Here is a 24,130-nt window from a genome sequence, read left to right on the forward strand (position 1 = left end):
GCCGGCGCTTGCGCAGTCTATAAAGGCTTCGGACAGAGTGACGCTCCCAGTGTTATATTATAGATGGGACTATACATACGGTGGGACTATATATATATATATATATATATATATATATATATATATATATATATATATATATAATATATATATATATATATATATATATATATACACATACACGAGTATGAAGAAAGGAGCGCACTACCTGGACGTTCGCTGCGGGTGAACTTTATTCCAAAAGCATAAAAAACATCTACACGACCGGGGGTGCTGTGGAAGGAGTGCGGCAAAGCTAGACGACGGCCGTTTCGCGCCCGACCGGCGCTTCAACGGGTCAGTGTGGATGTAATCAGTAACGCCAGGTGAAATAGGGCTAGGTGAGGCAGAAGCTCCACCTCCCCACTTCCTCCCGCAATACACCGAGCACATCCCACTGCGTGACGAGTCACTTAAAACATAAGTAAAAACATGTCAATAAGCACCAAACAAATAACAGAGAGTGTTAAACCTGAAAGGAAAAAGACATATCGCCATAAATAATTCATCGCAATGACGAACTATGAGATTAGAGTTGTAAATTGATAATGATACTACATTATATATCTTAAACGGATGGCATAATATAAAGATTGCAACACGCATTACCATAAACAGCGAGCATCATGATAAGAAAATAGACCATTATAAAAAATAGACAATTCTAAAAAAATAGACATATCTACCCGGCCATTAAAACCCAGGGGGCCCATTGCATTGGTACGCATAATCCATCTCGCTTCAGCTCTCAATAATAGATTATGAAGGTCGCCCCCTCTGCTGGGTAAGGTGATTTTCTCTATACCTGCGAACGTCAACACACTAGGATCGCTCTGATGTACTTCACGGATATGGGTTATTAAACGCGGTACTCCTTTTCCAGTAGTAATAGTACTACAATGCTCCCGAAAACGCATGTATAAACATCTGATGGTCTTCCCGATGTAAAATCGTCCGCATGGGCAATACAATACATACACCACATATTTAGTTTTGCAAGATATAAATGTATTGACCTCATGTCTAATAGGACCTATATGCAGAAAACGTCCTATAATATGGAATTTACATTGAGAGCATTGGCCACAGCGGTGATTCCCCTTCGGGGCACCGGAACAAAGCCAATTATTGCTCTCCCGGGGCAATCTATTGTGTACCAAGATATCCCTTAAATTTTTACTCCGTTTGTTTGATATTAACGGGCCTTTTTTTTACTATTTCCGTTAAGTCCTTATCTCTCTCGAGGACATGCCAGTTTTTCTTTATGGCACTCCTAATAAGGCCATCTACCGGGCTGAATTGAAAACTGAAAGTGAAGCGTTTCCCTACTGTATTTTGTGCTCCCGACCTATCCAGATGGGTTTTCTCTCTAGCTGCTTGTAACACCTCCTCGGGATATCCTCTTTTTCTAAACCTCTGGCATAATTCATTGGTCTGTAGGGTGGTCCCCTCTTGTGTACTATTAACTCTTCCCACCCGCAAAAACTGGCTGTACGGTAAAGAGCGTTTAACATGTGCAGGGTGGTAGCTGTTGTAATGAAGAACCGAGTTTGTCGCCACAGGTTTACGAAAGAGGGTTGTCGTCAGTGTCCCATTTTTTGCCTCAACCGTCACGTCCAAGAAATTAAGCCGTTGATCTCCATATTCGGATGTGAAAGACATGTTCATAGTGTTATTATTCAGATATGTAACAAAAGAGGTGAAGGTGTCTACGGTCCCGTCCCAAATAAAGAACATATCATCAACATATCTACAGTAGTGTTTGATGTGTTTGGAGTATAGATTCTGGTCACCATAGATATATTTCTCCTCAAACAGACCTAAAAACAAATTAGCGAAGGTGCATGCTGCCGGAGTCCCCATTGCGGTCCCGGTTACTTGTTTGTACCACAAATCTCTGAACGTGAACGCATTATGATTTAATATGAACGATAAACCATCGCAAACAAACTCAATAAAAGATTGAGACTGATCAGTGGACTCCAAGATGTACCTAATGGATTCTACACCCAAATGTTGGGGAATCCTCGTATACAAATTAGTCACGTCCACTGAGGCTAAAGCAAAACCTGTTTGCCATTGAAAAAATTTTATACTCTTAAGGAATGCATCCGTATCCTTGAGATAAGATGGTACACTGGCGAGTATAGGACGCAAAAGCCAATCCATATATCTGGATAATGGTTCAGTCAAAGAACCCCGGACACAATGGGGCGACCGGGGGGGTCTACTTCAGATTTGTGTATTTTTGGTACATAGTACCAATGTGGCTTGAGGGGGAACTCCGGCAGCAGCTTCTCCGCCTTGTTTTGTGAAAGTACTCCTCTCTCTACTGCTTGTTTGAGAAATGTCTGTAAGGCTCCCTTATACTTATGCGTCGGGTCTTGTATGAGCCTAATGTAAGTGTTCTCGTCTGTCAGTTGCCTCTCGGCTTCTTTCACGTACATTTCTTTGGGAATCAAGACAATTTTGCCCCCCTTGTCGGCCTGTCTTATGACAGTATCCGACCAACCTGAAACCTCTTTGAGTGCTATGCGTTCGATGTCAGATAAATTGGAAGGTGCCTTAGCGTATAGTAAAGCTTCCACGTCTTTAATAACTAATGTCTCAAACAGGTCGATCACATTCCCGGGTGATGTGGGTGGCATGTACTGAGAAGGGACACCCCCCGTGAAAGGAGCTATTCCGGAGCTAGAAGAACCGGTCGCCTCCACTATGTTTTCAGTCAGACTCAATAGTAAAGCCCCATCCTGTCTCATGTTGGCCAATGATTGACATTCTGTTGTTGCTAGGAAACCTAGAGGGCCAATACTAACTGGTTTCTCCCCCTCCTTGGTTTTAATTGCGAGGGTGGATTTATCGGACGAAAAGGCTTTATGAAGATGTATCTTACGAATAGCTTTAAACAAATCGATCTTAAAGTCAATTAAATTAAATTCTTCTGGAATACAATACAATAAACCCTTGCTAAGTAATGACAAATGTTCCGGACGCAAATGATGTTTGGTCAAATTCAATACATGGTGCTCAGAGTTTACAAATGACGTCTCCCCTTCCATGACACTTTCTTCCGTTTGTGGCGGAGGTCGTAGTTTTCTCCTCTTCCTGCCTCCTCGTCTTGTTCTCCTTCTAAAGGGACACCTGGACGTTGGTTATCACCTATGGTCATAGAATCAGTCTCTGTATTACAGGAGGTGGCCGCACTATCACTCTGGCTGGAGTCTGAGTCCGTCGTGTAATAATCTCTCTTGGCACTGGTCTTGCGTTTTTTAAAATTCCTTTTTCTCGATCCTGTCTGCTGGGGTCCCTTATTAGCCCCACCTTGTTGTTTATTCCAGGTGAAAATTTGTCCTTTATCAAAGTCATTTTTGTCACGTATAAATTTATCCCTTTTCCGTGCTTTAATCTCGGCTTGAATTGGGATTATTTTTGTGTCCAGTTTCTTATTAATCTGTGCCCACTGATTATCCGTTAATGTACTTTTTAACTCATCCTGAGTTTTTCTCAAGTCAGCAGTAACTTGAGTGTAACTTTGCATGTTAGATCTTAATACCAGTGAGAGTAGTTCTTGTGAGCACTTTAACATTATGTTTTCCCACTCCGTTTTTACTTATGTTTTAAGTGACTCGTCACGCAGTGGGATGTGCTCGGTGTATTGCGGGAGGAAGTGGGGAGGTGGAGCTTCTGCCTCACCTAGCCCTATTTCACCTGGCGTTACTGATTACATCCACACTGACCCGTTGAAGTGCCGGTCGGGCGCGAAACGGCCGTCGTCTAGCTTTGCCGCACTCCTTCCACAGCACCCCCGGTCGTGTAGATGTTTTTTATGCTTTTGGAATAAAGTTCACCCGCAGCGAACGTCCAGGTAGTGCGCTCCTTTCTTCATACTCGTTATTCACTTGTGGCGGCTTTCTGTGGAGTTTCGCACCCAGGACTGAGCTTTTCCTCCAAGACACAGGTGAGCGGTTCCCACAGTACCCTTTGGCGGTGGTGCCGCCCGGCTGTTTTCTCTTTGTTTGTATATATATATATATATATATATATATATATATATATATATATATATATATATATATATATATATATATATATATATATATATATATATATATATAGATATATATAGATATATATAGATATATAGATATATATAATTATATAAAGCTGAATGTGTGTGTGTGTGTGTGTGTATGTATGTCCGGGATTGGCATCTGCATCGTCGCAGCTACAGCCACAAAATTTTGCACAGTCACACGTCTGGACCCTGAGCGTGTCATAGGCTATGTTGTGAGGTGAAATTTTAACCCCGTGCTTTCCAATTCACCAAACAATTTTGCCCCTATCTACATAATGGGGAAAAAGTGAAAGGAAAAGTGTAGGAGGCAAATTGACAGCTGTCAGATGTGAACAAGGGGGACTTAAAGAATCAGAGCGATGGCGCCAAAGAGTATATACCGTACAGTTGCTAAGGTGGGGCCCCGACATGGGATACTTACCACACACGGGGATATGAACACACACACAAAATGCGCCACACACTACCACGTGCTTGAACACATATTACCCTCAGCACACATTTCACCACAAATACACCAACCTCGCCACATAAAAGTCGAAACACAAAAGTCGCCGCTCAAAACTCGCCACGCGCAGAACTCGCCACATGCAAAAACTAGGCTCTTGCAAAACTCGCCACAAGTACAAAACTCACCTCATGGAAAACTCGCCACACGCAAAACTTGCACACGCGGAAAAATTGCCACATGCACAAAAGTTGCAACACATGCAAAAGTTGCCTCACACAAAACTTGCACATACTCAAAAGGCACCACACATAACTCGCCACGCGCAAAACTCGCCATGCGCAAAACTTGCTGCACACAACTTGCTACACTAACCTGTCACATGCAACTCGACACACAAAAAATAGAATTATTCTTACCGTTAATTCGGTTTCTAGGAACCTTCCACGACGGCATATGGAGGTTGTCTCTTTGCCCTAATGGGGAACAGGAAACACAGAGAGGTTTAAAAGGACCTCCCACCTCCCACCTGCCAGTGACTTACAACTGAAACCATAGCACCAGTTTACCTTCTGAATCCCAGAACTAGTCCAGGAATATGTATCGGGTGGGAAATTAGTGCCGTCGTGGAAGGTTCCTAGAAACCGAATTAACGGTAAGAATAATTCTATTTTCTCTAGTCACCTTCCACGACGGCATATGGAGGAATACCAACTAATTTGGCACTAGGGAGGGACAACTGCCTGCAGAACTTTACGGCCGAAGACCAAGTCCTTATTGGACAATACATCTAATCTGTAATGTTTAGAGAAAGTATGAAGTGAAGACCACGTTGCTGCCCTGCAGATCTGCTCTGGGGATGCACCTGCTCTTTCTGCCCAGGAGACTGACGTAGATCTTGTTGAATGGGCCTTGATCCCTACTGGAGGTATTTTGTTTTGAGCGAGGTAGGCTTCCGTTATAGCCTTTTTGATCCATGTAGCAATGGTACTTTTAGCTACTTTTTTACCCTTATTTTGCCCAGAGGGATGGACAAAGAGGTTATGATCGATTCTGAAAGCACGGGTCTGATCTAAGTATTGCAGCACAATACGTCGGACGTCCAGAGTGTTGAATCTTCTTTCTTCCGAATTTGCAGGATTATGGCAAAAGGTTGGTAGAACAATCTCTTGGGAACGATGAAAATCAGAGACTACCTTCGGAAGAAAAGAAGGATCTAGACGAAGTACTATTGAGTCATCTCTCACTAGAAGATACGGCTCTCTTATAGATAAGGCTTGTAGTTCACCCACTCTTCTAGCCGAAGTTATGGCTACCAAAAACACAGTTTTATAGGCAAGATTTTGAAGAGAGCAGGAGGACAAAGGTTCAAAAGGCGGGCCTGTAAGACCTTGAAGCACCACATTAAGATCCCATGGGGGAACTATTATCTGTTTTCTAGGATTCATCCTAGTTGCTGATGTTAAGAATCTTTTGATCCAGCGATGACCTGCTAGATCTTGATCAAAAAAGGAGCTAAGTGCCGAGACCTGGACTTTGAGAGTACTGGGCCTAAGACCCATTTCTAAGCCTTTTTGTAAAAAATCTAAGATGTTAGGTATATTAGGCTTGAGAGGGTCTGGAAGGTTAGGTAAACAAAAAGACGAAAACTTTTTCCATATTTTGTTGTATATGGCGTTGGTTACTGGCTTTCTCGACTTTTGGAGAGTAGCTATGACAGGGTCCGATAGACCTTTTGCTTTCAACACGTGGGCTTCAGTAACCACGCTGCTAAGTTCCATTTCTGAGGGTCTGCGTGGAGAATAGGACCCTGAGAGAGGAGATTGTTCTTTTGAGGTAATATTACCGGTCCATCCACTTGTAGTTGGATGACCAAGTTGAACCAACTTCTCTTGGGCCAAAAAGGAGCTATCAAGATAGCCGGAGTCCCTTCTGATCGTATCTTCCTTAGAACCTTTGCCAGGATTGGAATTGGCGGAAATGCGTAGGCAAGCTGGAAGTGCCAATCTTGGACTAGGGCATCCAGACCTCTGGGATTGCCTCTTGGGTTCAAGGAAAAGAAGGTTTTGACTTTTGCGTTCTGGTGAGAGGCAAAGAGGTCGACCTCTGGAAGACCCCACTTTTGAACTAGCATATTGAACGTCTGAAGATCCAGGCTCCATTCGCCAGGATGAATGTCCTGGCGACTCAGGTAATCTGCTTGAATATTTGCAGTCCCTTTTAGGTGCATTGCCATCAGGGACAGCAAGTGTTTTTCGGCCCAATAAAAAATTCGAGCGGAGATCTTTTTCAGACTGAGGATTTTTGTACTGCCCTGGTGCTTGGTATGAGCCACCGTGGTCATATTGTCTGAATAGATCTGGACATGTTGACCAGAAATCTGACGGCTTGCTGCCAACAGGGCCTCTTCCACAGCTTTGAGTTCTCTGAAATTTGACGATTTGTTGCTGATTGACTGGTTCCAAAGACCTTGGTAAGTAACATGATTTATTATGGCTCCCCAGCCCCTCCTGCTGGCATCTGTCTTGATTGTGACTAGCGGAAGCTGAATCCAACTTACACCTTTCAGGAGGTTTGTGGAATTCATCCACCATGTTAAGGATGCTTTCACTCGACCGGGTGTGTGAATCCTTTTTATTAGAGTGCCAGGACGACCATCCCATCTGTCTAGAATGTGGGTTTGAAGCCACTGATTGTATGCAGGCTGTCATGGAGCCTAAGAGAGACATTCCCTCCCGAAGAGTAGGAAATCTCGTCTCCTTGAATCTTCTGACTTTTGCTACTAATGGTAGCCTGTGATCGTCTGGGAGAAAGGACATCTGTTTTGCTGAGTCCAGAACCACACCCAAGAACTTTCTGGTTTTTGAGGGTTGAAGCTGTGATTTCTTCATATTTGGAATCCAACCCAGAGACTTCAATATCTCCAAGGTGGTTGACACATGGGACATCAGGGTCATCTCGGTGGGGGCTACTATCAGGAGATCGTCCAGGTAGGGCACTATGCAGACACCTTGACTCCGGATAAATGACACTGCTTCTGCCATGATTTTGGAGAATACTCTTGGTGCTGAGGAAATGCCGAAGGGAAGGACTCCAAACTGATAGTGCTCCACACGATGACTCCCCTGTATCGCAAACCTGAGGTATTTTCTGTGTCTCGGGTGGATAGGGATGTGAAAATATGCATCCTTTAGGTCGATGGTTGCCATAAAGGAGTGATGTCCTATCAGAGGAATTGCAGATCTTACAGACTCCATCTTGAACTTGCGATATTTCACATGTTGGTTTAGACCTTTTAGGTTTATAATAATTCTTACATCCCCTGAGGGTTTGGGTACTAAGAACAGCCGGGAATAATGTCCTTTTCCCTGTTCCAAAAGTGGAACTGGGGAGATCACATTTGATTTCATTAGATCCCTGAGACCTAACGTCAATAAACTGTGATCTCTTGAAGTCGGAAGGGTAGTAATTTTTAGACCCTGAGGGGGGGAAGAAATTAACTCTATTAATAGGCCCTCCTTGATGACATTGAGGACCCAGTGGGAACTGGTGATATTTTCCCACTGACCCACATATTTCGAGAGTCTCCCCCCTACCGGGTCGGAGTCATTGCTTGTCCTGTTGGGACTGTTGCTGCTGCTGGGGGACAAAAATATTTTTCCCTCTACCTTTTGCGTAACTCCACCTGCCGGTTTTGCCTTTCCCTCTTTGAGGGGGCTGAGACTGTGGGGCACGAAAAAACCGTTTTCTCGGTTGTTTTTGCTCCGGGAGTGCCTTTTTCTTGTCAGTAGCCTTGTCAAGAATATCGTCTAAGGCCGGACCGAAAACATAATCTCCCTTAAAGGGTATAGCACACAACTTGGCCTTTGAGGTGATATCACCGCTCCATATTTTAAGCCAGAGGGCTCTTCTAGCAGAGTTGGAGAGTACGAGAGATCTGGCAGCCACTCTAACAGATTCTAGAGAAGCGTCAGCCAGAAACCCAGAGGCTCTATGCAGGATGGGAAGTGAATCTAATAACTCACCTCTCGGGGTACCCTGAGATATATGAGACTCTAATTTCTCCAACCAGCAGGAGAGGGCCCTGGCAACACAAGTGGAAGCGACATTGGCCTTAAGGATAGACGTAGAAGTTTCCCAAGATTTCTTTAGGAGACTTTCAATCTTTCTGTCCATAGGATCCTTTAATTGTGAAGAATCCTCAAAAGGGAGTGCTGTTCTTTTGGCGACTCTAGCCACCTGCACATCAACCTTTGGAATGTCCAATTTGATTACTTCACCCTCTAGAGGAAATCTATGCTTCATTTCTGCAGGGGTAGTGAGGCGTTTCTCAGGCTGTTCCCATTCCTGATTAATCATACTAACGATGTTAGCGTGCACCGGGAACCCCACTCTCTTCTCCGATCTGAGTCCACCAAACATCTGATCCTGTACGGACTGTGGTTCATATTCCTCTTCTAGGCCCATAGTATTACGGACAGCAGATACTAGATCCTCAATGTAATCTGAGGAAAAGAGGTATTTCCTGACCTCAGCTTTAGGTGATACAGGATCTTCCCAGCCCACAGATGAAGTATGGGAGAGGTCTGAATCAGAGTCCGATTCGACCACCTGAATTTTTCTCTTTTTAGCTGGGGAATGTGGTGGCGGAGGTGGAGGAGTAGTAAAAGCTGCTAACGAAGATTGCACCTCCTGTTTTACTAAGGAGCGAATTTCATCCAGCAGAGATGGTTGCTCAGCTTTTACAATCTTGTCAGTACATGGCTGGCAGAGTCTTTTGTCCCAGTTAAGAGGGAATTTAGTAGAACAGACTGGGCACTTCTTTTTAATAGCGGCTTTAGGGGCAGACTTCTCTCCCTGAAATGACAAGGGAGAGGGGAGTGAGGACATTAAACCCCCTATAGGTACTACCTCCCGGATCCTATCCCTGCAAAACACTTACTGTAGCAGGGGTAGCGCTGGTCTCCGCAGATGCAGGGCACAAGGAACCATCCATACTGGGAAAAATAGTCTTACCTCAGTGGTGGTTCAGCAGGGTTTAAGAACGCTGTCCGCACCTGCCTCCAGCAATCAACAGTTCCCCCTCCCCCTCCGGGATCCATGTGAGGGGACGCCATCAGTCCGACACGCCGGCCGGCGAACCCGGAAGAAGCGGCTTCCAGGAGAACGAAGGACCGGAAGTGACGCGCGAGACCGCCGACGTCACATCCGGAACGCCGAGCCGGCAATGGAGGGGGAGAACGCCGAGCAGCTCATGGAGGAGCCCGGCGAGGGATCCCAGGCCTGCTTTGCCCTCGTGGGGGCGCGGGAAGGCCGAGAGGGGGTCCCTGAGGCACCTGCATAGCAGGACGACGGGAGCAGCAGGGGAGGAGGCGGAGCGCGACCATCAGCTGCCCGGCTACAACAGGCAGAGCCTGCACAAAGGTACCGCAGTCGCCGGCCACAACAGCACCTGGAGACCTCTCCCTGTCCCATGGGGAACAGGAAAGACACTGGCAGGTGGGAGGTCCTTTTAAACCTCTCTGTGTTTCCTGTTCCCTATTAGGGCAAAGAGACAACCTCCATATGCCGTCGTGGAAGGTGACTAGAGAAAGTTGCTACACGCATGTTGCCACACAAAACTCATCTCACAAAAGTCGCTACATGCATGTCGCCACACGCAACTCAACACACACAACTTGACAAACGAAACTCGCCCTAAAACACACAAGTCTGGTATTATCCTTCAAAAATAAAAATCTGATTTAATAAGCAGACAAACTACAACAAATGTACCATATAGGAAATACGGCAGCTGTCAGTCACATGACCTGTCTATTATGTGTATGTGTGAGCTAATATATACTGCCAGGGGGAGGGCTTCCTGTTGGCTGGGGATTTATCAGGCTGCCAATTTAGCTTACAAATACTGAGGTAAAAATACTGAGCAAATAACGTGTGAACAAGGTCTAATACAGGAGGAGATGACACACAGGTATATACTATATACAGGGGAGATGACACACAGATATATACTATATACAGGAGAGATGACACACAGGTACAGTGGGGCAAAAAAGTATTTAGTCAGTCAGCAATAGTACAAGTTCCACCATGTTGATGTCTGCTTATGATTGTTCAGCAGCACACAGGGAGAAGTACACGCCCCCAATAAAAACTGTCTAACATCCTCTTGGATCTAACTTTTTTAAACTCAGTAGGTGCCAAACACTGATTGCTAATCTCTGCACACTAAAGAAGCAATAAGGCTACGTTCACATTAGCGTTGCGCCGCCGTGCGTCGGCGACGCAACGCGCGACGCACGCTAAAACGCGACGCGTGCGTCGTTTTCCGACGAAAATCGGACGCACAGAAAATGCTACATGTAGCGTTTCCTTGCGTCCGACGCTAGCGTCGGAAACGACGCACGTGGCGAAAAACGCCACCAAAACGACGCACGCGTCCCCTATGTTAAACATTGGGGCGCGTCGCTGCTGCGTTGCCGGCGCAACAGCGACGCACATTGGCGGAACGCCAATGTGAACGTAGCCTAAAATAGAGTTTATCTGTATTTTACTCTGTTTCTACAAAATATGTCCTAAGATTTTAGAGACATACTAAATCCTTCTCCAATCAAGTGCAGCCATTGTGGTTGTCCTGCAGTGATGACGTCTGGTCAAGAGTTATTTTTTGGGAGTGTACACACCTTTTAGATTTGGCTTTCCGTACAATCACGGACAGCTGGGTTTAACACGCGCCCATCGCGGCACCCCTGTCTCGTGATTGCGGGACGCCGATGAGTTGTCATAACAGCCGGGGATCTACAGAAGACCCCCAATGCCTGTCCATTGTGAATCTCCTGTGAACACCGGTTCGTGTACAGTGTTCATATGAGACCTCTATTTTTGCTATTGATAGCATACATAGGATTGCTAATGCACTGCTATGTGTAGCACAAGCGATCGCACGATCGCTGCTTCAAGCCTACTAAGGGGACTGTTAAAATCAGTAAAAATTGTGGCAAAAATTTATTTTTAAAAATTACAAAAAAAACACAACATAGAAATCTAATCAGTAAACGGCATAAGGAGAAAAATAAAATCAGGATTAGGAGTTTATTTTGGCACCGCAACATTGCAATAAAATGTAATAAAAGGCAATCAAAACGTCATATCTATTCCAAAATGGTATAATTAAAAATGTCAGCTGAAACAAAAAAGTAAGCCCTGGCCCAGTCCTAGATACTGAAAAATGAAAACCCTACAGGTCTGGGAAATTGGCAACGTAAGCGAAATTGTTTTTCACCTCTTAAATAAAAAAAAAATAAGGAAAACTGTATATTTGGTATCTGACCTGGGGAATCATAATGCCTGGTCAGTTTTACCATATAGTGATCATGATAAATAAAAAAACTTTATTTTTTTTTCTGCAATTTCACCATGCTTGGAACTTTTTTTCCATTTTCCAGTACACTGTATGGTAAAATCAGAAGGTTAACTACAGCGTTTGTCTTTCTCCCACACACCCGTAGACCATGAGTGGCTTAGATATCAAGCATGCAGGTTAGAGAGCCCCAATCCCTGTCCTATGAATAGAAGATGACTTTTATTATTTTAGCCAATTCATATTTAATTTACAGAATTTAAAGAGAACCTGTCACCAGAAAAAACGCTATTAACCTGCTGATATGGGACTATTCAGCAGGTTAATAGCCTTACTAAGCTGTCGAATGCTTTGGGGAGAAAGTTAACTTTATTCCCCCTGGCAATGTTCGGGGTTCAGTCACGGGGGCAGCGCCAGGGTGGGTCCAGTCATCTCTCGGAGTACACAGAGCGGACGCTGTGACTGCTCTCCGGCCCTAACTGACACTCCTCTACATTAGGGCCAGCTGTATACACTTAGAGCGATGAATGAACCGCCTCCGTAACTGAAAACGAATGCTGCCAGGGAGCATAAAGTTCATCTTCTGCCCCAGCAGCGCTTGGCTAAGTGCGCGCAGGTTAGTGACGATAATATCCTGCAGAATAACCCCATGTTGATGCAGGTTAACAGCGTGTTATCTGGTCACAGGTGCCCTTTAAAGTTAGAACAAGGGAGAGTGATATTGAACGTATATTGTCCCGCTCAGGCTGAGATCTGACAAGGTAGCACTGCAGGTTTATTTTGTGATCTTTGTATGAGAAGATGGCCTTCAGAGTAGATACTGCTACATGAAAAAGAAAATACGACTCTTTAAAGCTTTGTAGTTGTGAGACTGATATTCCCATACAGGTGTTTTATCATGCAGCCTGAAACTGGGGGGTCTATAGCATTTATAGGGAAATGTGACTCGGTGAAGCAGGCGTGCAGTATTCTTCTTCTGCAGTTTGATGACTTCAGAGTGAATGTTTAACTGCACTTGATAACTCTTTGCCAGGTAGGTTGCTTAGCTTTCTAATAACTCACCCTAGTATAGCATTGCCTCCTATCATGTGTGACCACTAACTAGGTCACACTAGGTTCACCAGCCATCGTCTGCTTCCACAGTCCCATAGTATTCTAGGAAGAGTGATTACATACATGTCGCAATCTCTGGTTCAGGTGAAGAGATCTAGTGCTCAGGCCGGGTCATCCGAAGCGAGAATGGTACTTGTTTCATGGATGTGTAAGACCGGCCTGAGACCGAAATTCATCTAAGTGCAGGAGCTGCCTGCCATTTCCCTGGTCTATATATTTAGAGCGGAGCAGTGCATGCTGTGATCTTTCTCCATGCAGACTATTGATCAGTGTGGGAGCTACGGCAGTCTATATACCCTGGCACTCTTGCTATAATGGGTTAGTGTGCTGTGTATGTGTGGCCCCAAGCGCACTATTGTATAACGCTCTCAACTGAACAAGCCCGACGTGTGAGGGGCAGAAAGCAATGTCTGTTTTTTTGGGTTTTTTTCACAGACACAAAATGTTCATGTGAATAAAACCCTAAAGCAAGCCTAACTAAAGACTTTTTAAAATCATTTTGCAAGGATATTACAGACCTTTAGTAGACGAGAGCAGTGTCCCTTTTAGCACAGCCCCTGCTGTCTTTCGTCTTTGAGATTCTGTCTGAAATGCAGCTAGCTACTTAAGTTTATTAAATGGGAGTGAGCCAAGAACATCACTTTTGATCTAAATTACCGTTCTTTAATTAGGTTAATAAATAATAATAATAATGGCTATCTTCCTAGTTGTCACTGATAAGCAAACTGTTCAGTGGCTTGCGAAAGTATTCGACTCCCCCTTGGCATTTTTAATGTTTTGCTACCTCACAAACTGGAGGGGTTTGCATTAGTTTAAGTAAAGAACATTCCTTCAACTGTGAACATTCGGTTTTCTTTTTATTGTGAAGCAAACGACAAAGAGAACAAAATAATTTAGAACTTGTATCCAAAACTATTCAACCTCCGAAAGTCATTTCTATGTAGAGCCTCGTTTTGCGGCAATTACAGCTGCATGTCACTTTGGATGAAGTCTCTATGGGCTTTCCACATCTTGTTACTATTTTTGCCCATTCCTCAAAACTGCTCCAGCTCCATGAAGTTAGATGGTTTCCTCTGGTGAACGACAATCTTCAAACCTGAGCATAGGTTCTCAATTGAATTAAGGTCTGAGCTTTGACTAGGCTACGCCAAAACATTTACACATTTCTTCTTAAACCACTAGAGTGTTGCTTTAGCATGAATTATTGTCTTGTTGGAAGGTGAACCTCTGTTCCAATCTCAAATCTCTGACAGACTGGAACCAGTTTTGCTCAAGAATATCCCTGTATTTCGCACCATCCATTTTTCCTGTCCCAGCTGTCAAACAACATCCTCACAGCATGATGTTGCCACCACCATTTTTCACTGTGGGTATGGTGTTCCTGGGGTTTGGTGACATAGCGTTTACCTAGGTGGACAAAAAGTTAAACTTTGGTCTCATCTGACCATAGAACCTTCCTCAATACATTTGAGGATTCTTCCACATGTCTTGGCAAACTCAAAACTAGCTTTACAATTTTTGTAAGTAAATGCTTATTTCTGCACAATTTTCCAAAAAGGCCACTTCTATTGAGTGTACAACTTCTTGTGATTGTATGGGCAGATACTAGAGTCTCTGCTTGCGAACTCTGCAGCTCCTTCAGGGTTAACTTTTGGTCTCTGTTCTGCTTCTCTGATTAATGCCCTCCTTGCCCAGGCTGAGAGTTTTCCTGGGCGGCCCTCTCTTGGCAGGTTTGTTGTGGTACCATTTTTTCTCCATTTGATATTAATGGATTTGATGCTTCAGGGCATCATCAGAGATTGGGATATTTTTTATAACCCAACCCTGACTTGTATTTCTCAACAATGACTTGTTTGGAGATCTCCTTGGTCTTCATGGTGCTGTTTGGTTAGTGGTGCCTCTTGTTTAATGATGATGCAGCCTCTGTGGCCTTTCTGAAAAGTGTATATACTGACAGGCCATGTGACACTTAGGTTGCACAAAGGTGGGCTTCCTGTCACTAAGCATGTGACTTATGAAAGGATTTGCAAAAACACAGGTTATAATGTTACAAAATAGGTAAAATGCCAAGGGGATAAATACTTTCGCAAGCCACTCTAGTAGTGTTTGGTTTTTTTTTTTTGCATGATCTTATAGTTTCTAATTGAGCATATATCTCCCAGCCGCAATAATAAATGGTAAAGTGGCCACATTGTAAATTGTGTGTCAGTTACTAGTAGTTATGCACATAGTACTGGAATGACATTAGCTGAATCTCTGGAATGTCAGAAGAAAACACTTTCTAAGCTCCCATGTTGTATAAAAAAAAGTGTATTGCACAACCTAGATCAGCCCGCCAGAGTCTAAAAAGACCCTCTTTTGGCCTCTCACAGGTTAGGGCAGTTTCACATTTTACGGTCATCGTCTGACTGGCCACTGCTCTCCTGAGCTACCAAAAAAGCCTATGAGGCTGCTGATTTATGTCCATAGACCCTTGAACGGACATTGTAGTCGGTTCTCCTACCGTGAATGTCAGACTTGTGAAACAGGCCTTGATGGAATCCTATGGACATACAAAGTATATGTTGGGAAGTTTTTTTTTTTTCTTTTTTTTTTTTTTTTTTTTCCTGTGCTTGTTTTTTGGTGTGCCAGATCCAGACAATTCTCTTGTTTGGACAGTTTGGGTTTCTGTTTTTGTTTAGTGCATGATACAATTCCAAACTGAACCATGAAGCCCCTTTCACACATCAGTTTTTTGCCGTCAGTCACAATCCGTTGGCTTGACGGATCTGTCACAGATTGTGAAAAACTGATGCGACTGATCCTTTTTTTCGATGGATCCGACTAGGGGGGCTGGCTAAAGGATCCTAAAAAAAATTAGAGCATGCGCAACTAAAAAAAATAAAGGAATTCCATTATTTGATGGATCTGGCGCCATAGGCTTCCATTCTAGCAAATGACGGACGGCGACGGATCCGTCACTGTCCGTTTTTTCGACGGCGACAAAAAAAGCGTTACTTTGGCCGTTGTCTCTGGCTGCTGGACAAACAGTTTTCGACGGATCCAGCGAACGACAGATGAAACATGAGGCCATCCATTGCTAATACAAGTCTATGAGAAAAAAACGGATCTGGCGGCATCAGTCACTGGATGTGTTTTTTTTTTTCAAAATTCTACGGATTGCGACTGATGGCAAAAAACTGATGTGTGAAAGGGGCCTAATGTGAATTCAGCCTTGGGTATGCTATGTCACATGAGAGTAGGATGTAAAAGATTTTCCTACAGGGGGATCACATGTTGCGCCTGCAGTGCGTTTTTGCTGTAATTTCAGAAAACTGAAGAACAAAAAATGGCTGCAATGTGTGAACTCAATAGTTATAATCTTTACCCTTTCAGGCTTGATGCTCAAAGCAAAATTGTATATTTTTTGTAACCGTCCACATAATAATTTTTTTTAATTTTTGTATATTTTCTAATTCTGCATTTTATTGTATTTATTTTTTGCCTTTATTTCTCACTAATGGGGCTAAGTGCTACATGGATCTATGTGATTTCTGCAGTTACCATATAGAAATGACTTGACAGCCTGTTAGATGAATGACAGCGATGATCTGTAAGGACAGCGATCCCCTCGACATGACTCAATGCACCCTATGTTTGGAGAGTCCATCAGATCAATAATGACCACATATGGGGTTCCCTTGCACCTGCTTGAATACAGGAACAGCACTTCCGCTTTCGTGAACACAGTGTTCAACTTGTCCAATCCCAGGTGTAAAGTTCTCTAACTAAAATAAGTATACAGTGGGGCAAAAAAGTATTTAGTCAGTCAGCAATAGTGCAAGTTCCACCACTTAAAAAGATGAGAGGCGTCTGTAATTTACATCATAGGTAGACCTCAACTATGGGAGACAAACTGAGAAAAAAAAAATCCAGAAAATCACATTGTCTGTTTTTTTAACTTTTTTTTTGCATTTTATGGTGGAAAATAAGTATCTGGTCAGAAACAAACAATCAAGATTTCTGGCTCTCACAGACCTGTAACTTCTTCTTTAAGAGTCTCCTCTTTCCTCCACTCATTACCTGTAGTAATGGCACCTGTTTAAACTTGTTATCAGTATAAAAAGACACCTGTGCACACCCTCAAGCAGTCTGACTCCAAACTCCACTATGGTGAAGACCAAAGAGCTGTCAAAGGACACCAGAAACAAAATTGTAGCCCTGCACCAGGCTGGGAAGACTGAATCTGCAATAGCCAACCAGCTTGGAGTGAAGAAATCAACAGTGGGAGCAATAATTAGAAAATGGAAGACATACAAGACCACTGATAATCTCCCTCGATCTGGGGCTCCACGCAAAATCCCACCCCGTGGGGTCAGAATGATCACAAGAACAGTGAGCAAAAATCCCAGAACCACGCGGGGGGACCTAGTGAATGAACTGCAGAGAGCTGGGACCAATGTAACAAGGCCTACCATAAGTAACACACTACGCCACCATGGACTCAGATCCTGCAGTGCCAGACGTGTCCCACTGCTTAAGCCAGTACATGTCCGGGCCCGTCTGAAGTTTGCTAGAGAGCATTTGGATGATCCAGAGGAGTTTTGGGAGAATGTCCTATGGTCTGATGAAACCAAACTGGAACTGTTTGGTAGAAACACAACTTGTCGTGTTTGGAGGAAAAAGAATACTGAGTTGCATCCATCAAACACCATACCTACTGTAAAGCATGGTGGTGAAAACATCATGCTTTGGGGCTGTTTCTCTGCGAAGGGGCCAGGATGACTGATCCGGGTACATGAAAGAATGAATGGGGCCATGTATCTTGAGATTTTGAGTGCAAACCTCCTTCCATCAGCAAGGGCATTGAAGATGAAACGTGGCTGGGTCTTTCAACATGACAATGATCCAAAGCACACCACCAGGGCAACGAAGGAGTGGCTTCGTAAGAAGCATTTCAAGGTCCTGGAGTGGCCTAGCCAGTCTCCAGATCTCAACCCTATAGAAAACCTTTGGAGGGAGTTGAAAGTCCGTGTCGCCAATCGAAAAGCCAAAAACATCAGTGCTCTAGAGGAGATCTGCATGGAGGAATGGGCCAACATACCAACAACAGTGTGTGGCAACCTTGTGAAGACTTACAGAAAACGATTGACCTCTGTCATTGCCAACAAAGGATATATTACAAAGTATTGAGATGAAATTTTGTTTCTGACCAAATACTTATTTTCCACCATAATATGCAAATAAAATGCTAAAAAAAACAGACAATGTGATTTTCTGGATTTTTTTTCTCAGTTTGTCTCCCATAGTTGAGGTCTACCTATGATGTAAATTACAGACGCCTCTCATCTTTTTAAGTGGTGGAACTTGCACTATTGCTGACTGACTAAATACTTTTTTGCCCCACTGTATATGGTGATCACAGTGGAGGGAGTGACCAGACAGATAATCTTTATTCTTATATAGCGCTAACATATTCCGCAGCGTTTTACAGGTTCCACACATTATCATCGCTGTCCCCATTGGGGCTCACAATCTAAATTCCCTATCAGTATGTCTTTGGAATGTGGGAGGAAACCGGAGAACCCGGAGGAAACCCACGCAAACACGGAGAGAACATACAAACTCTTTGCAGATGTTGTCCTTAGTGGGGCTTGAACCCAGGACTCCAGTGCTGCAAGGCTGCAGAGATAACCACTGAGCCACCGTGCTGCTCAGATTCTCTAGACTTAATTGGTTCAACATATCTTCTGTACTTTTTCACAATCAAGTACAGCCGTGTACAGCGAGCACCATCCTTCTCCTGGAAAAGAAGGATCCAGAACCTTAGCTGGAGAAATATACTTCACTAGACCTTGGAAATCAAGGTCCCAGAGTCTGGAGGAAGAGTGGAGAGGCCACAATCCAAGCTGCTTTAGGTCTAGTGTGAAGTTTCTACTATCAGTGATGGTTTGAGGAGCCATGTCATCTGCTGGTGTAAGTCCACTGTGTTTTATCAAGACCAAAGTCAGTGCAGTCATCTACCAGGAAAATTTTAGAGCACTTCATGCTTCCCTCTGCTGACAAGCTTTTTGGAGATGGAAATTTAATTCTCCAGCAGGACTTGGTACCTGTCCACACTGCCAAAAGTACCAATACCTGGTTTAAAAACAACAGTATCACTGTGCTTGATTGGCCAACAAACTTGCCTGACCTTAACCCCATAGAGAATCTATGGGGTATTGTCAAGAGGAAGATGAGACACCAGACCCAACAATGCAGACGAGCTGAAGGCTGCTATCAAAGCAACTTGGGCTTCCATAACACCTCAGCAGTGCCACAGGCTGATGGACTCCATGCCATGCAGTAATTGATGCAAAAGGTGACCCGACCAAGTAGTAGGCCAACATTTTGGATTGTAAAATAATTTTTCAAGCTGGTGTTATAAAGTATTCTAATTTACTGAGATAATGACTTTTGGGTTTTCATTGGCTGTAAGCCATAATCATCAACATTAACAGAAATAAACACTTGAAATAGATCACTGTTTGTAATGACTCCATATAATATGAGTTTCACTTTTTGTATTGAAGAAGTAAAATAAATTAACTTTTTGATGATATTTTGTGAGAAGCACCTGTACATGTAGATTTCCAAGTGTGGACATATCTTGTCATGTATTAGAAGTATGTACTCTGTTACATATTTTAGGTCTAGGATGTTTATTAACTGTATGTTTGTATTGTTATTTATATCTGTTAAATATGTACATATTTTTAGACTAGGTTAATTGTAAGTCTTCATGAATGGTGTGAGCTTACTAAACTGCATAGTGAATTCTGTACCTTGTACCATTATGTGGTTGATGTAAATATTTGCGCCTGGTTCCAGTGATTTCAATTTATTAAAATTAACGAAGTAAAGCGTTTTAATGCTTTTAAATGACAGAGTTGTTGGGTCTGGAGGCCTGTAATCATTCCCTCACCTATGACACTTCTGTATAAAGGGGAACAATGGCCATCCTATTGGGATACTTAATTGAGGAGACACAGAGAGGTTCTGTCTCTCTCTTGTACATATTCGGAGCTCCTAGAAGCAGCAGTCAGTTGTTATCCGTCGTTGGGAGTCGATCCAGTGATGTCTTCTGAGTTACTTGGTTTTGTCTTGTCTTTGGTGAAGCCAAAATCCGATTTCTGTAATTCGAGCATTCACTTTGTTGATTTTCCAACTTCTTATACAAGGTTTGGACTGGCTGAACTTGCTAGAAAAGGTACGGTCACTAAGTTCCCCTCTAACTGTATTGTCCACATTTTGCCTTGATTTGAAGACCGGTTTATTGAGACTGGCATTACCCAGCTATGTGTATGTTCTTTAATCTGTGGCCTGGTAACTATGGATAAATGGGGCAATAATGCCTGCATAAACGTGACACTTCAAGAGATAGAAACTGTGCTAGTACAATTAAACTACGGTAATTCCAGGATTCTAGTTAACGAATTTCCATGTGCAGATAAAGCGGATTACACTACTATTTAGTAAACTAAGCCCCAAAAGCTCATAATTTGCACAAAAAGTTGCAATTTATGACAGTTCTGATATATTTTTTTTGCACCATGGTTGCCTAAAGTTGAAGTGTGCGAGGGAGTGGTGAACCACATGTTAGACAGATGTGTTAAGCGTTACCCCGGAAAATGCCACAAATCTACAGCTGCTTATAGGAGTAAATTTCATTTTAGGGCAGTCTAAAATTTCACCAAATTAATTAAATGACGTGCACATTTGTTTGCAATCTTACTCCAATGATCTTTTTTTTTCCCCCTCTGGTGTAATATAATGTCCATGTATGTTTATTTGTTTTTCTGTCTTTCTCTCTAGATCCCAATTATCTCATGGCCAACGAACGAATGAATCTCATGAATATGGCCAAGTTGAGTATAAAGGGCTTGATTGAGTCTGCTCTAAATCTGGGCCGGACCCTGGATTCTGATTATGCACCTTTGCAGCAGTTCTTTGTGGTGATGGAGCATTGCCTGAAGCATGGATTAAAGGGTAAGAAGTCGGACGCCTGGTCACATTTTCTGGTAGTGCTAGTGTGTCTGCATGTCTGCTAGCTGTACATGATGGGGTTTAGAAAGCGGAAGAGATTGTGATTGTAGTATTATGTTGTTTGCTAGCTAAGAAGACGTTTCTAGGACAGAATAAATCATTCTGGGGACCTTTGGAACTAGTGGAAAAACTGGTGCCAGAAGCTGCAGAGATCACTGCTAGTGTAAAGGACCTGCCTGGTCTCCGGTAAGTGACATGCCAGCATTACCTGTGTATTCACATAATAAAGTGCCTGGGAGTCAGTCTATTTAATGTCTTGTATAATCTAGTGTAGTATTTTATGAACTGCTCTCTTGTTGACAGGACACCCGTGGGCAGAGGTCGCGCTTGGCTGCGCTTAGCATTGATGCAGAAAAAGCTCTCTGAGTACATAAAAGCTCTAATTAACAGGAAGGACCTCTTGAGGTAATATTACACTTGATTTTTTCCACATAAGATTAGACATGGATACTGTCCCTATCGGGAGCCTGTTTACATAGACAGGTTTGGACTTCATATGGGAATTTTGGTCTTGGTTGTAATTGCGGTCCACAATGCAGCTTGTAGATCAGTCTACTTTAACATTCATTCACGGGGTCCATTAAAAAATGACCTGTGTGTTAAAACAGAAACAAGTGTATACAGTAGCTCCATATTCTATTTTTATTATGGAATTTCGAAGTGTGCACTCTAAAGGGAAACTGTCACCGGGTTTTTGCTATCTCATCTGAAAGCATCATAATGTACGGGCATAGACCCTGAATCCTTTGATGTATCACTCACTGTTTTGCAGCATGCTGTTGTTTTGATATAAAATCTCTGTTTTATCTTATGCACATCTACCAGTTCTGATGAGCTCTGACTAACCCCACCCCACCACTGATTGGAATCTTTCTATGTACACTGTGCATAGGCAGGAAGCTGCAGAACCGTAGTGTGGGCGGGGATATACTGAGCTCATGAATATGGAGGACTACATGGCAGCAGGTGTACTAGTCCTGCTTATAAAAGTGAATTTTATCAAAACTACAGCATGCCCCCCGGTAAGTCTCACACTGCTGGAATCAGGGTCTCTACCCCTACAGTTTGCTGTTCAGATTGGGTGGCAAAAGACTGGTGACAGATTACTTTTCAAAGGACTGTAAGCCTGGAAACAAGCTAGGTACTGCATTCTAATGAAGTTGTCCTCGCCATTAAATGGAAGAGCTGAGGACTCCTCTCTAACACAATAGTATGCGGCCAATTTCCAGGATTACAGTGGGTGGCAGAAAGGTAAATATTATAGATTTTGAATCTCTGATTACTGGTTTTAAGCATTTTCCGAGGTGACACTGTTTTCAAACTTTGTGTGATTATTAGATGAGGACAGGAACTCTAGTGGCACCTGTTGGAAGTAGCAATCCTAAAAGTCCATATCCACCCTTTAATGAGCCTTGTCACATGATTTAGGATAAAAAGCCAAACCAGAAACTCCTCTTTCTTTCTAAAGAGGCTATTTGCATATTTAAACTCTGAGGTGCACTGCAAGGCCTATAAGTCTCCTTACACAGGCTTGTCTCTTTCCACAAGGAGAAATGCTTCCCCTTAGGCCATCTATTACATGACTGTGCTGAAGCCATTTCAGTAAATTACTTGCCCCTCCTGAGGATATTGTCTTGTGACCACCACTACTAATAGTAGTCAGGGATGCTACAAATGCCACATCTGATGGCTTTAAGGCATATACCAAGGAAGCAGCTGCAGAAAGCAGAATGTCACGGCTTCTGAGATGAGTCCGGCAGCACAGCAAATGTTCTCACAAAGCTAATGGGGGGACAGCATGGTCTCTATGCTGTTCAGAACTGGGCTTCGAGAAATACATTTTATTCTCTTCTCAATCTTTATCTTTATTCATAAAATAAAGCTGAAAATGTCACAGTTCTGTACTCAGTTTTTCAACAGTGCTACCTGGTTATTAATGAAATGATAGAAAAAGTGTATTTTCCTATAATGGCATTTACTGTTCCGTTTAGGTGTTACTAAATAGACCACACTTGTACAATTGTTCTGTGACTTGCTGTACGTCAGGCCAACTATATCGTGTTTGCATCAGGGTATTATGGCCAATTTTCCCTTGTCATTGCAGTGAGTTCTATGAGCCCAACGCGCTAATGATGGAAGAAGAAGGGGCTATTATTTCTGGCCTTTTAGTTGGACTCAATGTGATTGATGCAAATTTTTGTATGAAAGGGGAAGACCTTGATTCACAGGTATGCCTTCAATCTCAATATTGCAAAGTGGTACGCCCCTCCTAAAAGTCGTGAACTTTACGGAAACCGGTGTTGAGAATTATATTGTTCTTTAAAAGAATGAAAAGATGCTGTTTTTGTACCTTTCAGGTTGGAGTCATTGATTTTTCGATGTACTTAAAAGAAGGTCCTATTGCCAAGTGCAGTGAAGAGTAAGTGAGCGAGAATCAGCTAAGAATGTGATAATTGTCATCTCTATTGGTATCCACTCAGCTGCTAACCCATGTTTAATAAGGGTATACTGTACATCAGCGTGTTGGGAGGCTCAAGAGCGAATTAGTTAATCTTTTTCACAAATGTCAGATTTGGACATTTACAGATTTCTGCCCGGTTGAACTCGTGTTCTTTGTATGTTTCTGAATACATTGATCTCACATACCGGTAATTCCTGATCATTGAAGATTGTGTTCAATTGTGAACATATCATATTTTTTTTTTAGAATAACAGACTTTTTTGATAAACATTTTTTTTTTCTAAAAAGTGCACGTGTCTTATGATCCAGAGGCAGCTTCATATGATGGAGGAAAACGCTGACCCAGCATCTGTCCTGACCACTGATAGATCTGCTCTCTCTTCTCCTGCCCCACACTGACCTGTATGAGCGGTGCCAGGCAGGGTGGAAAGCGGGCTGCACAGATGCTGCAGATCCAGTGGCCGATCACATGCCTGAAGTGTCTCACCATGTATAGATGGGGTGTGCATTGTAGCATACACTTGTGTGCGCTGCCGAGAAACTCTCTAACAATAGATCTGCTACTTC

At 43.1% G+C, this 24,130-nt stretch overlaps 1 protein-coding gene across 6 annotated transcripts in view; it reads left to right on the forward strand.

The window, feature by feature from the left end:
- The window catches only part of RUFY3 (RUN and FYVE domain containing 3), a 140,740-nt gene that overhangs the window by 61,004 nt on the left and 55,606 nt on the right, over nucleotides 1-24,130 (forward strand). For all 6 annotated transcript variants that reach the window (XM_069743408.1, XM_069743405.1, XM_069743404.1 and 3 more), the window contains exons 2-6: nucleotides 20,872-21,045; nucleotides 21,171-21,288; nucleotides 21,406-21,507; nucleotides 23,207-23,330; nucleotides 23,460-23,521. In XM_069743408.1, coding sequence (XP_069599509.1) covers nucleotides 20,872-21,045; nucleotides 21,171-21,288; nucleotides 21,406-21,507; nucleotides 23,207-23,330; nucleotides 23,460-23,521 — 580 coding nt within the window. The remainder of the gene's footprint in view (nucleotides 1-20,871; nucleotides 21,046-21,170; nucleotides 21,289-21,405; nucleotides 21,508-23,206; nucleotides 23,331-23,459; nucleotides 23,522-24,130) is intronic.

Source organism: Ranitomeya imitator, chromosome 1 (genome assembly GCF_032444005.1).
Source record: "Ranitomeya imitator isolate aRanImi1 chromosome 1, aRanImi1.pri, whole genome shotgun sequence".
Lineage (NCBI taxonomy): Eukaryota > Metazoa > Chordata > Amphibia > Anura > Dendrobatidae > Ranitomeya > Ranitomeya imitator.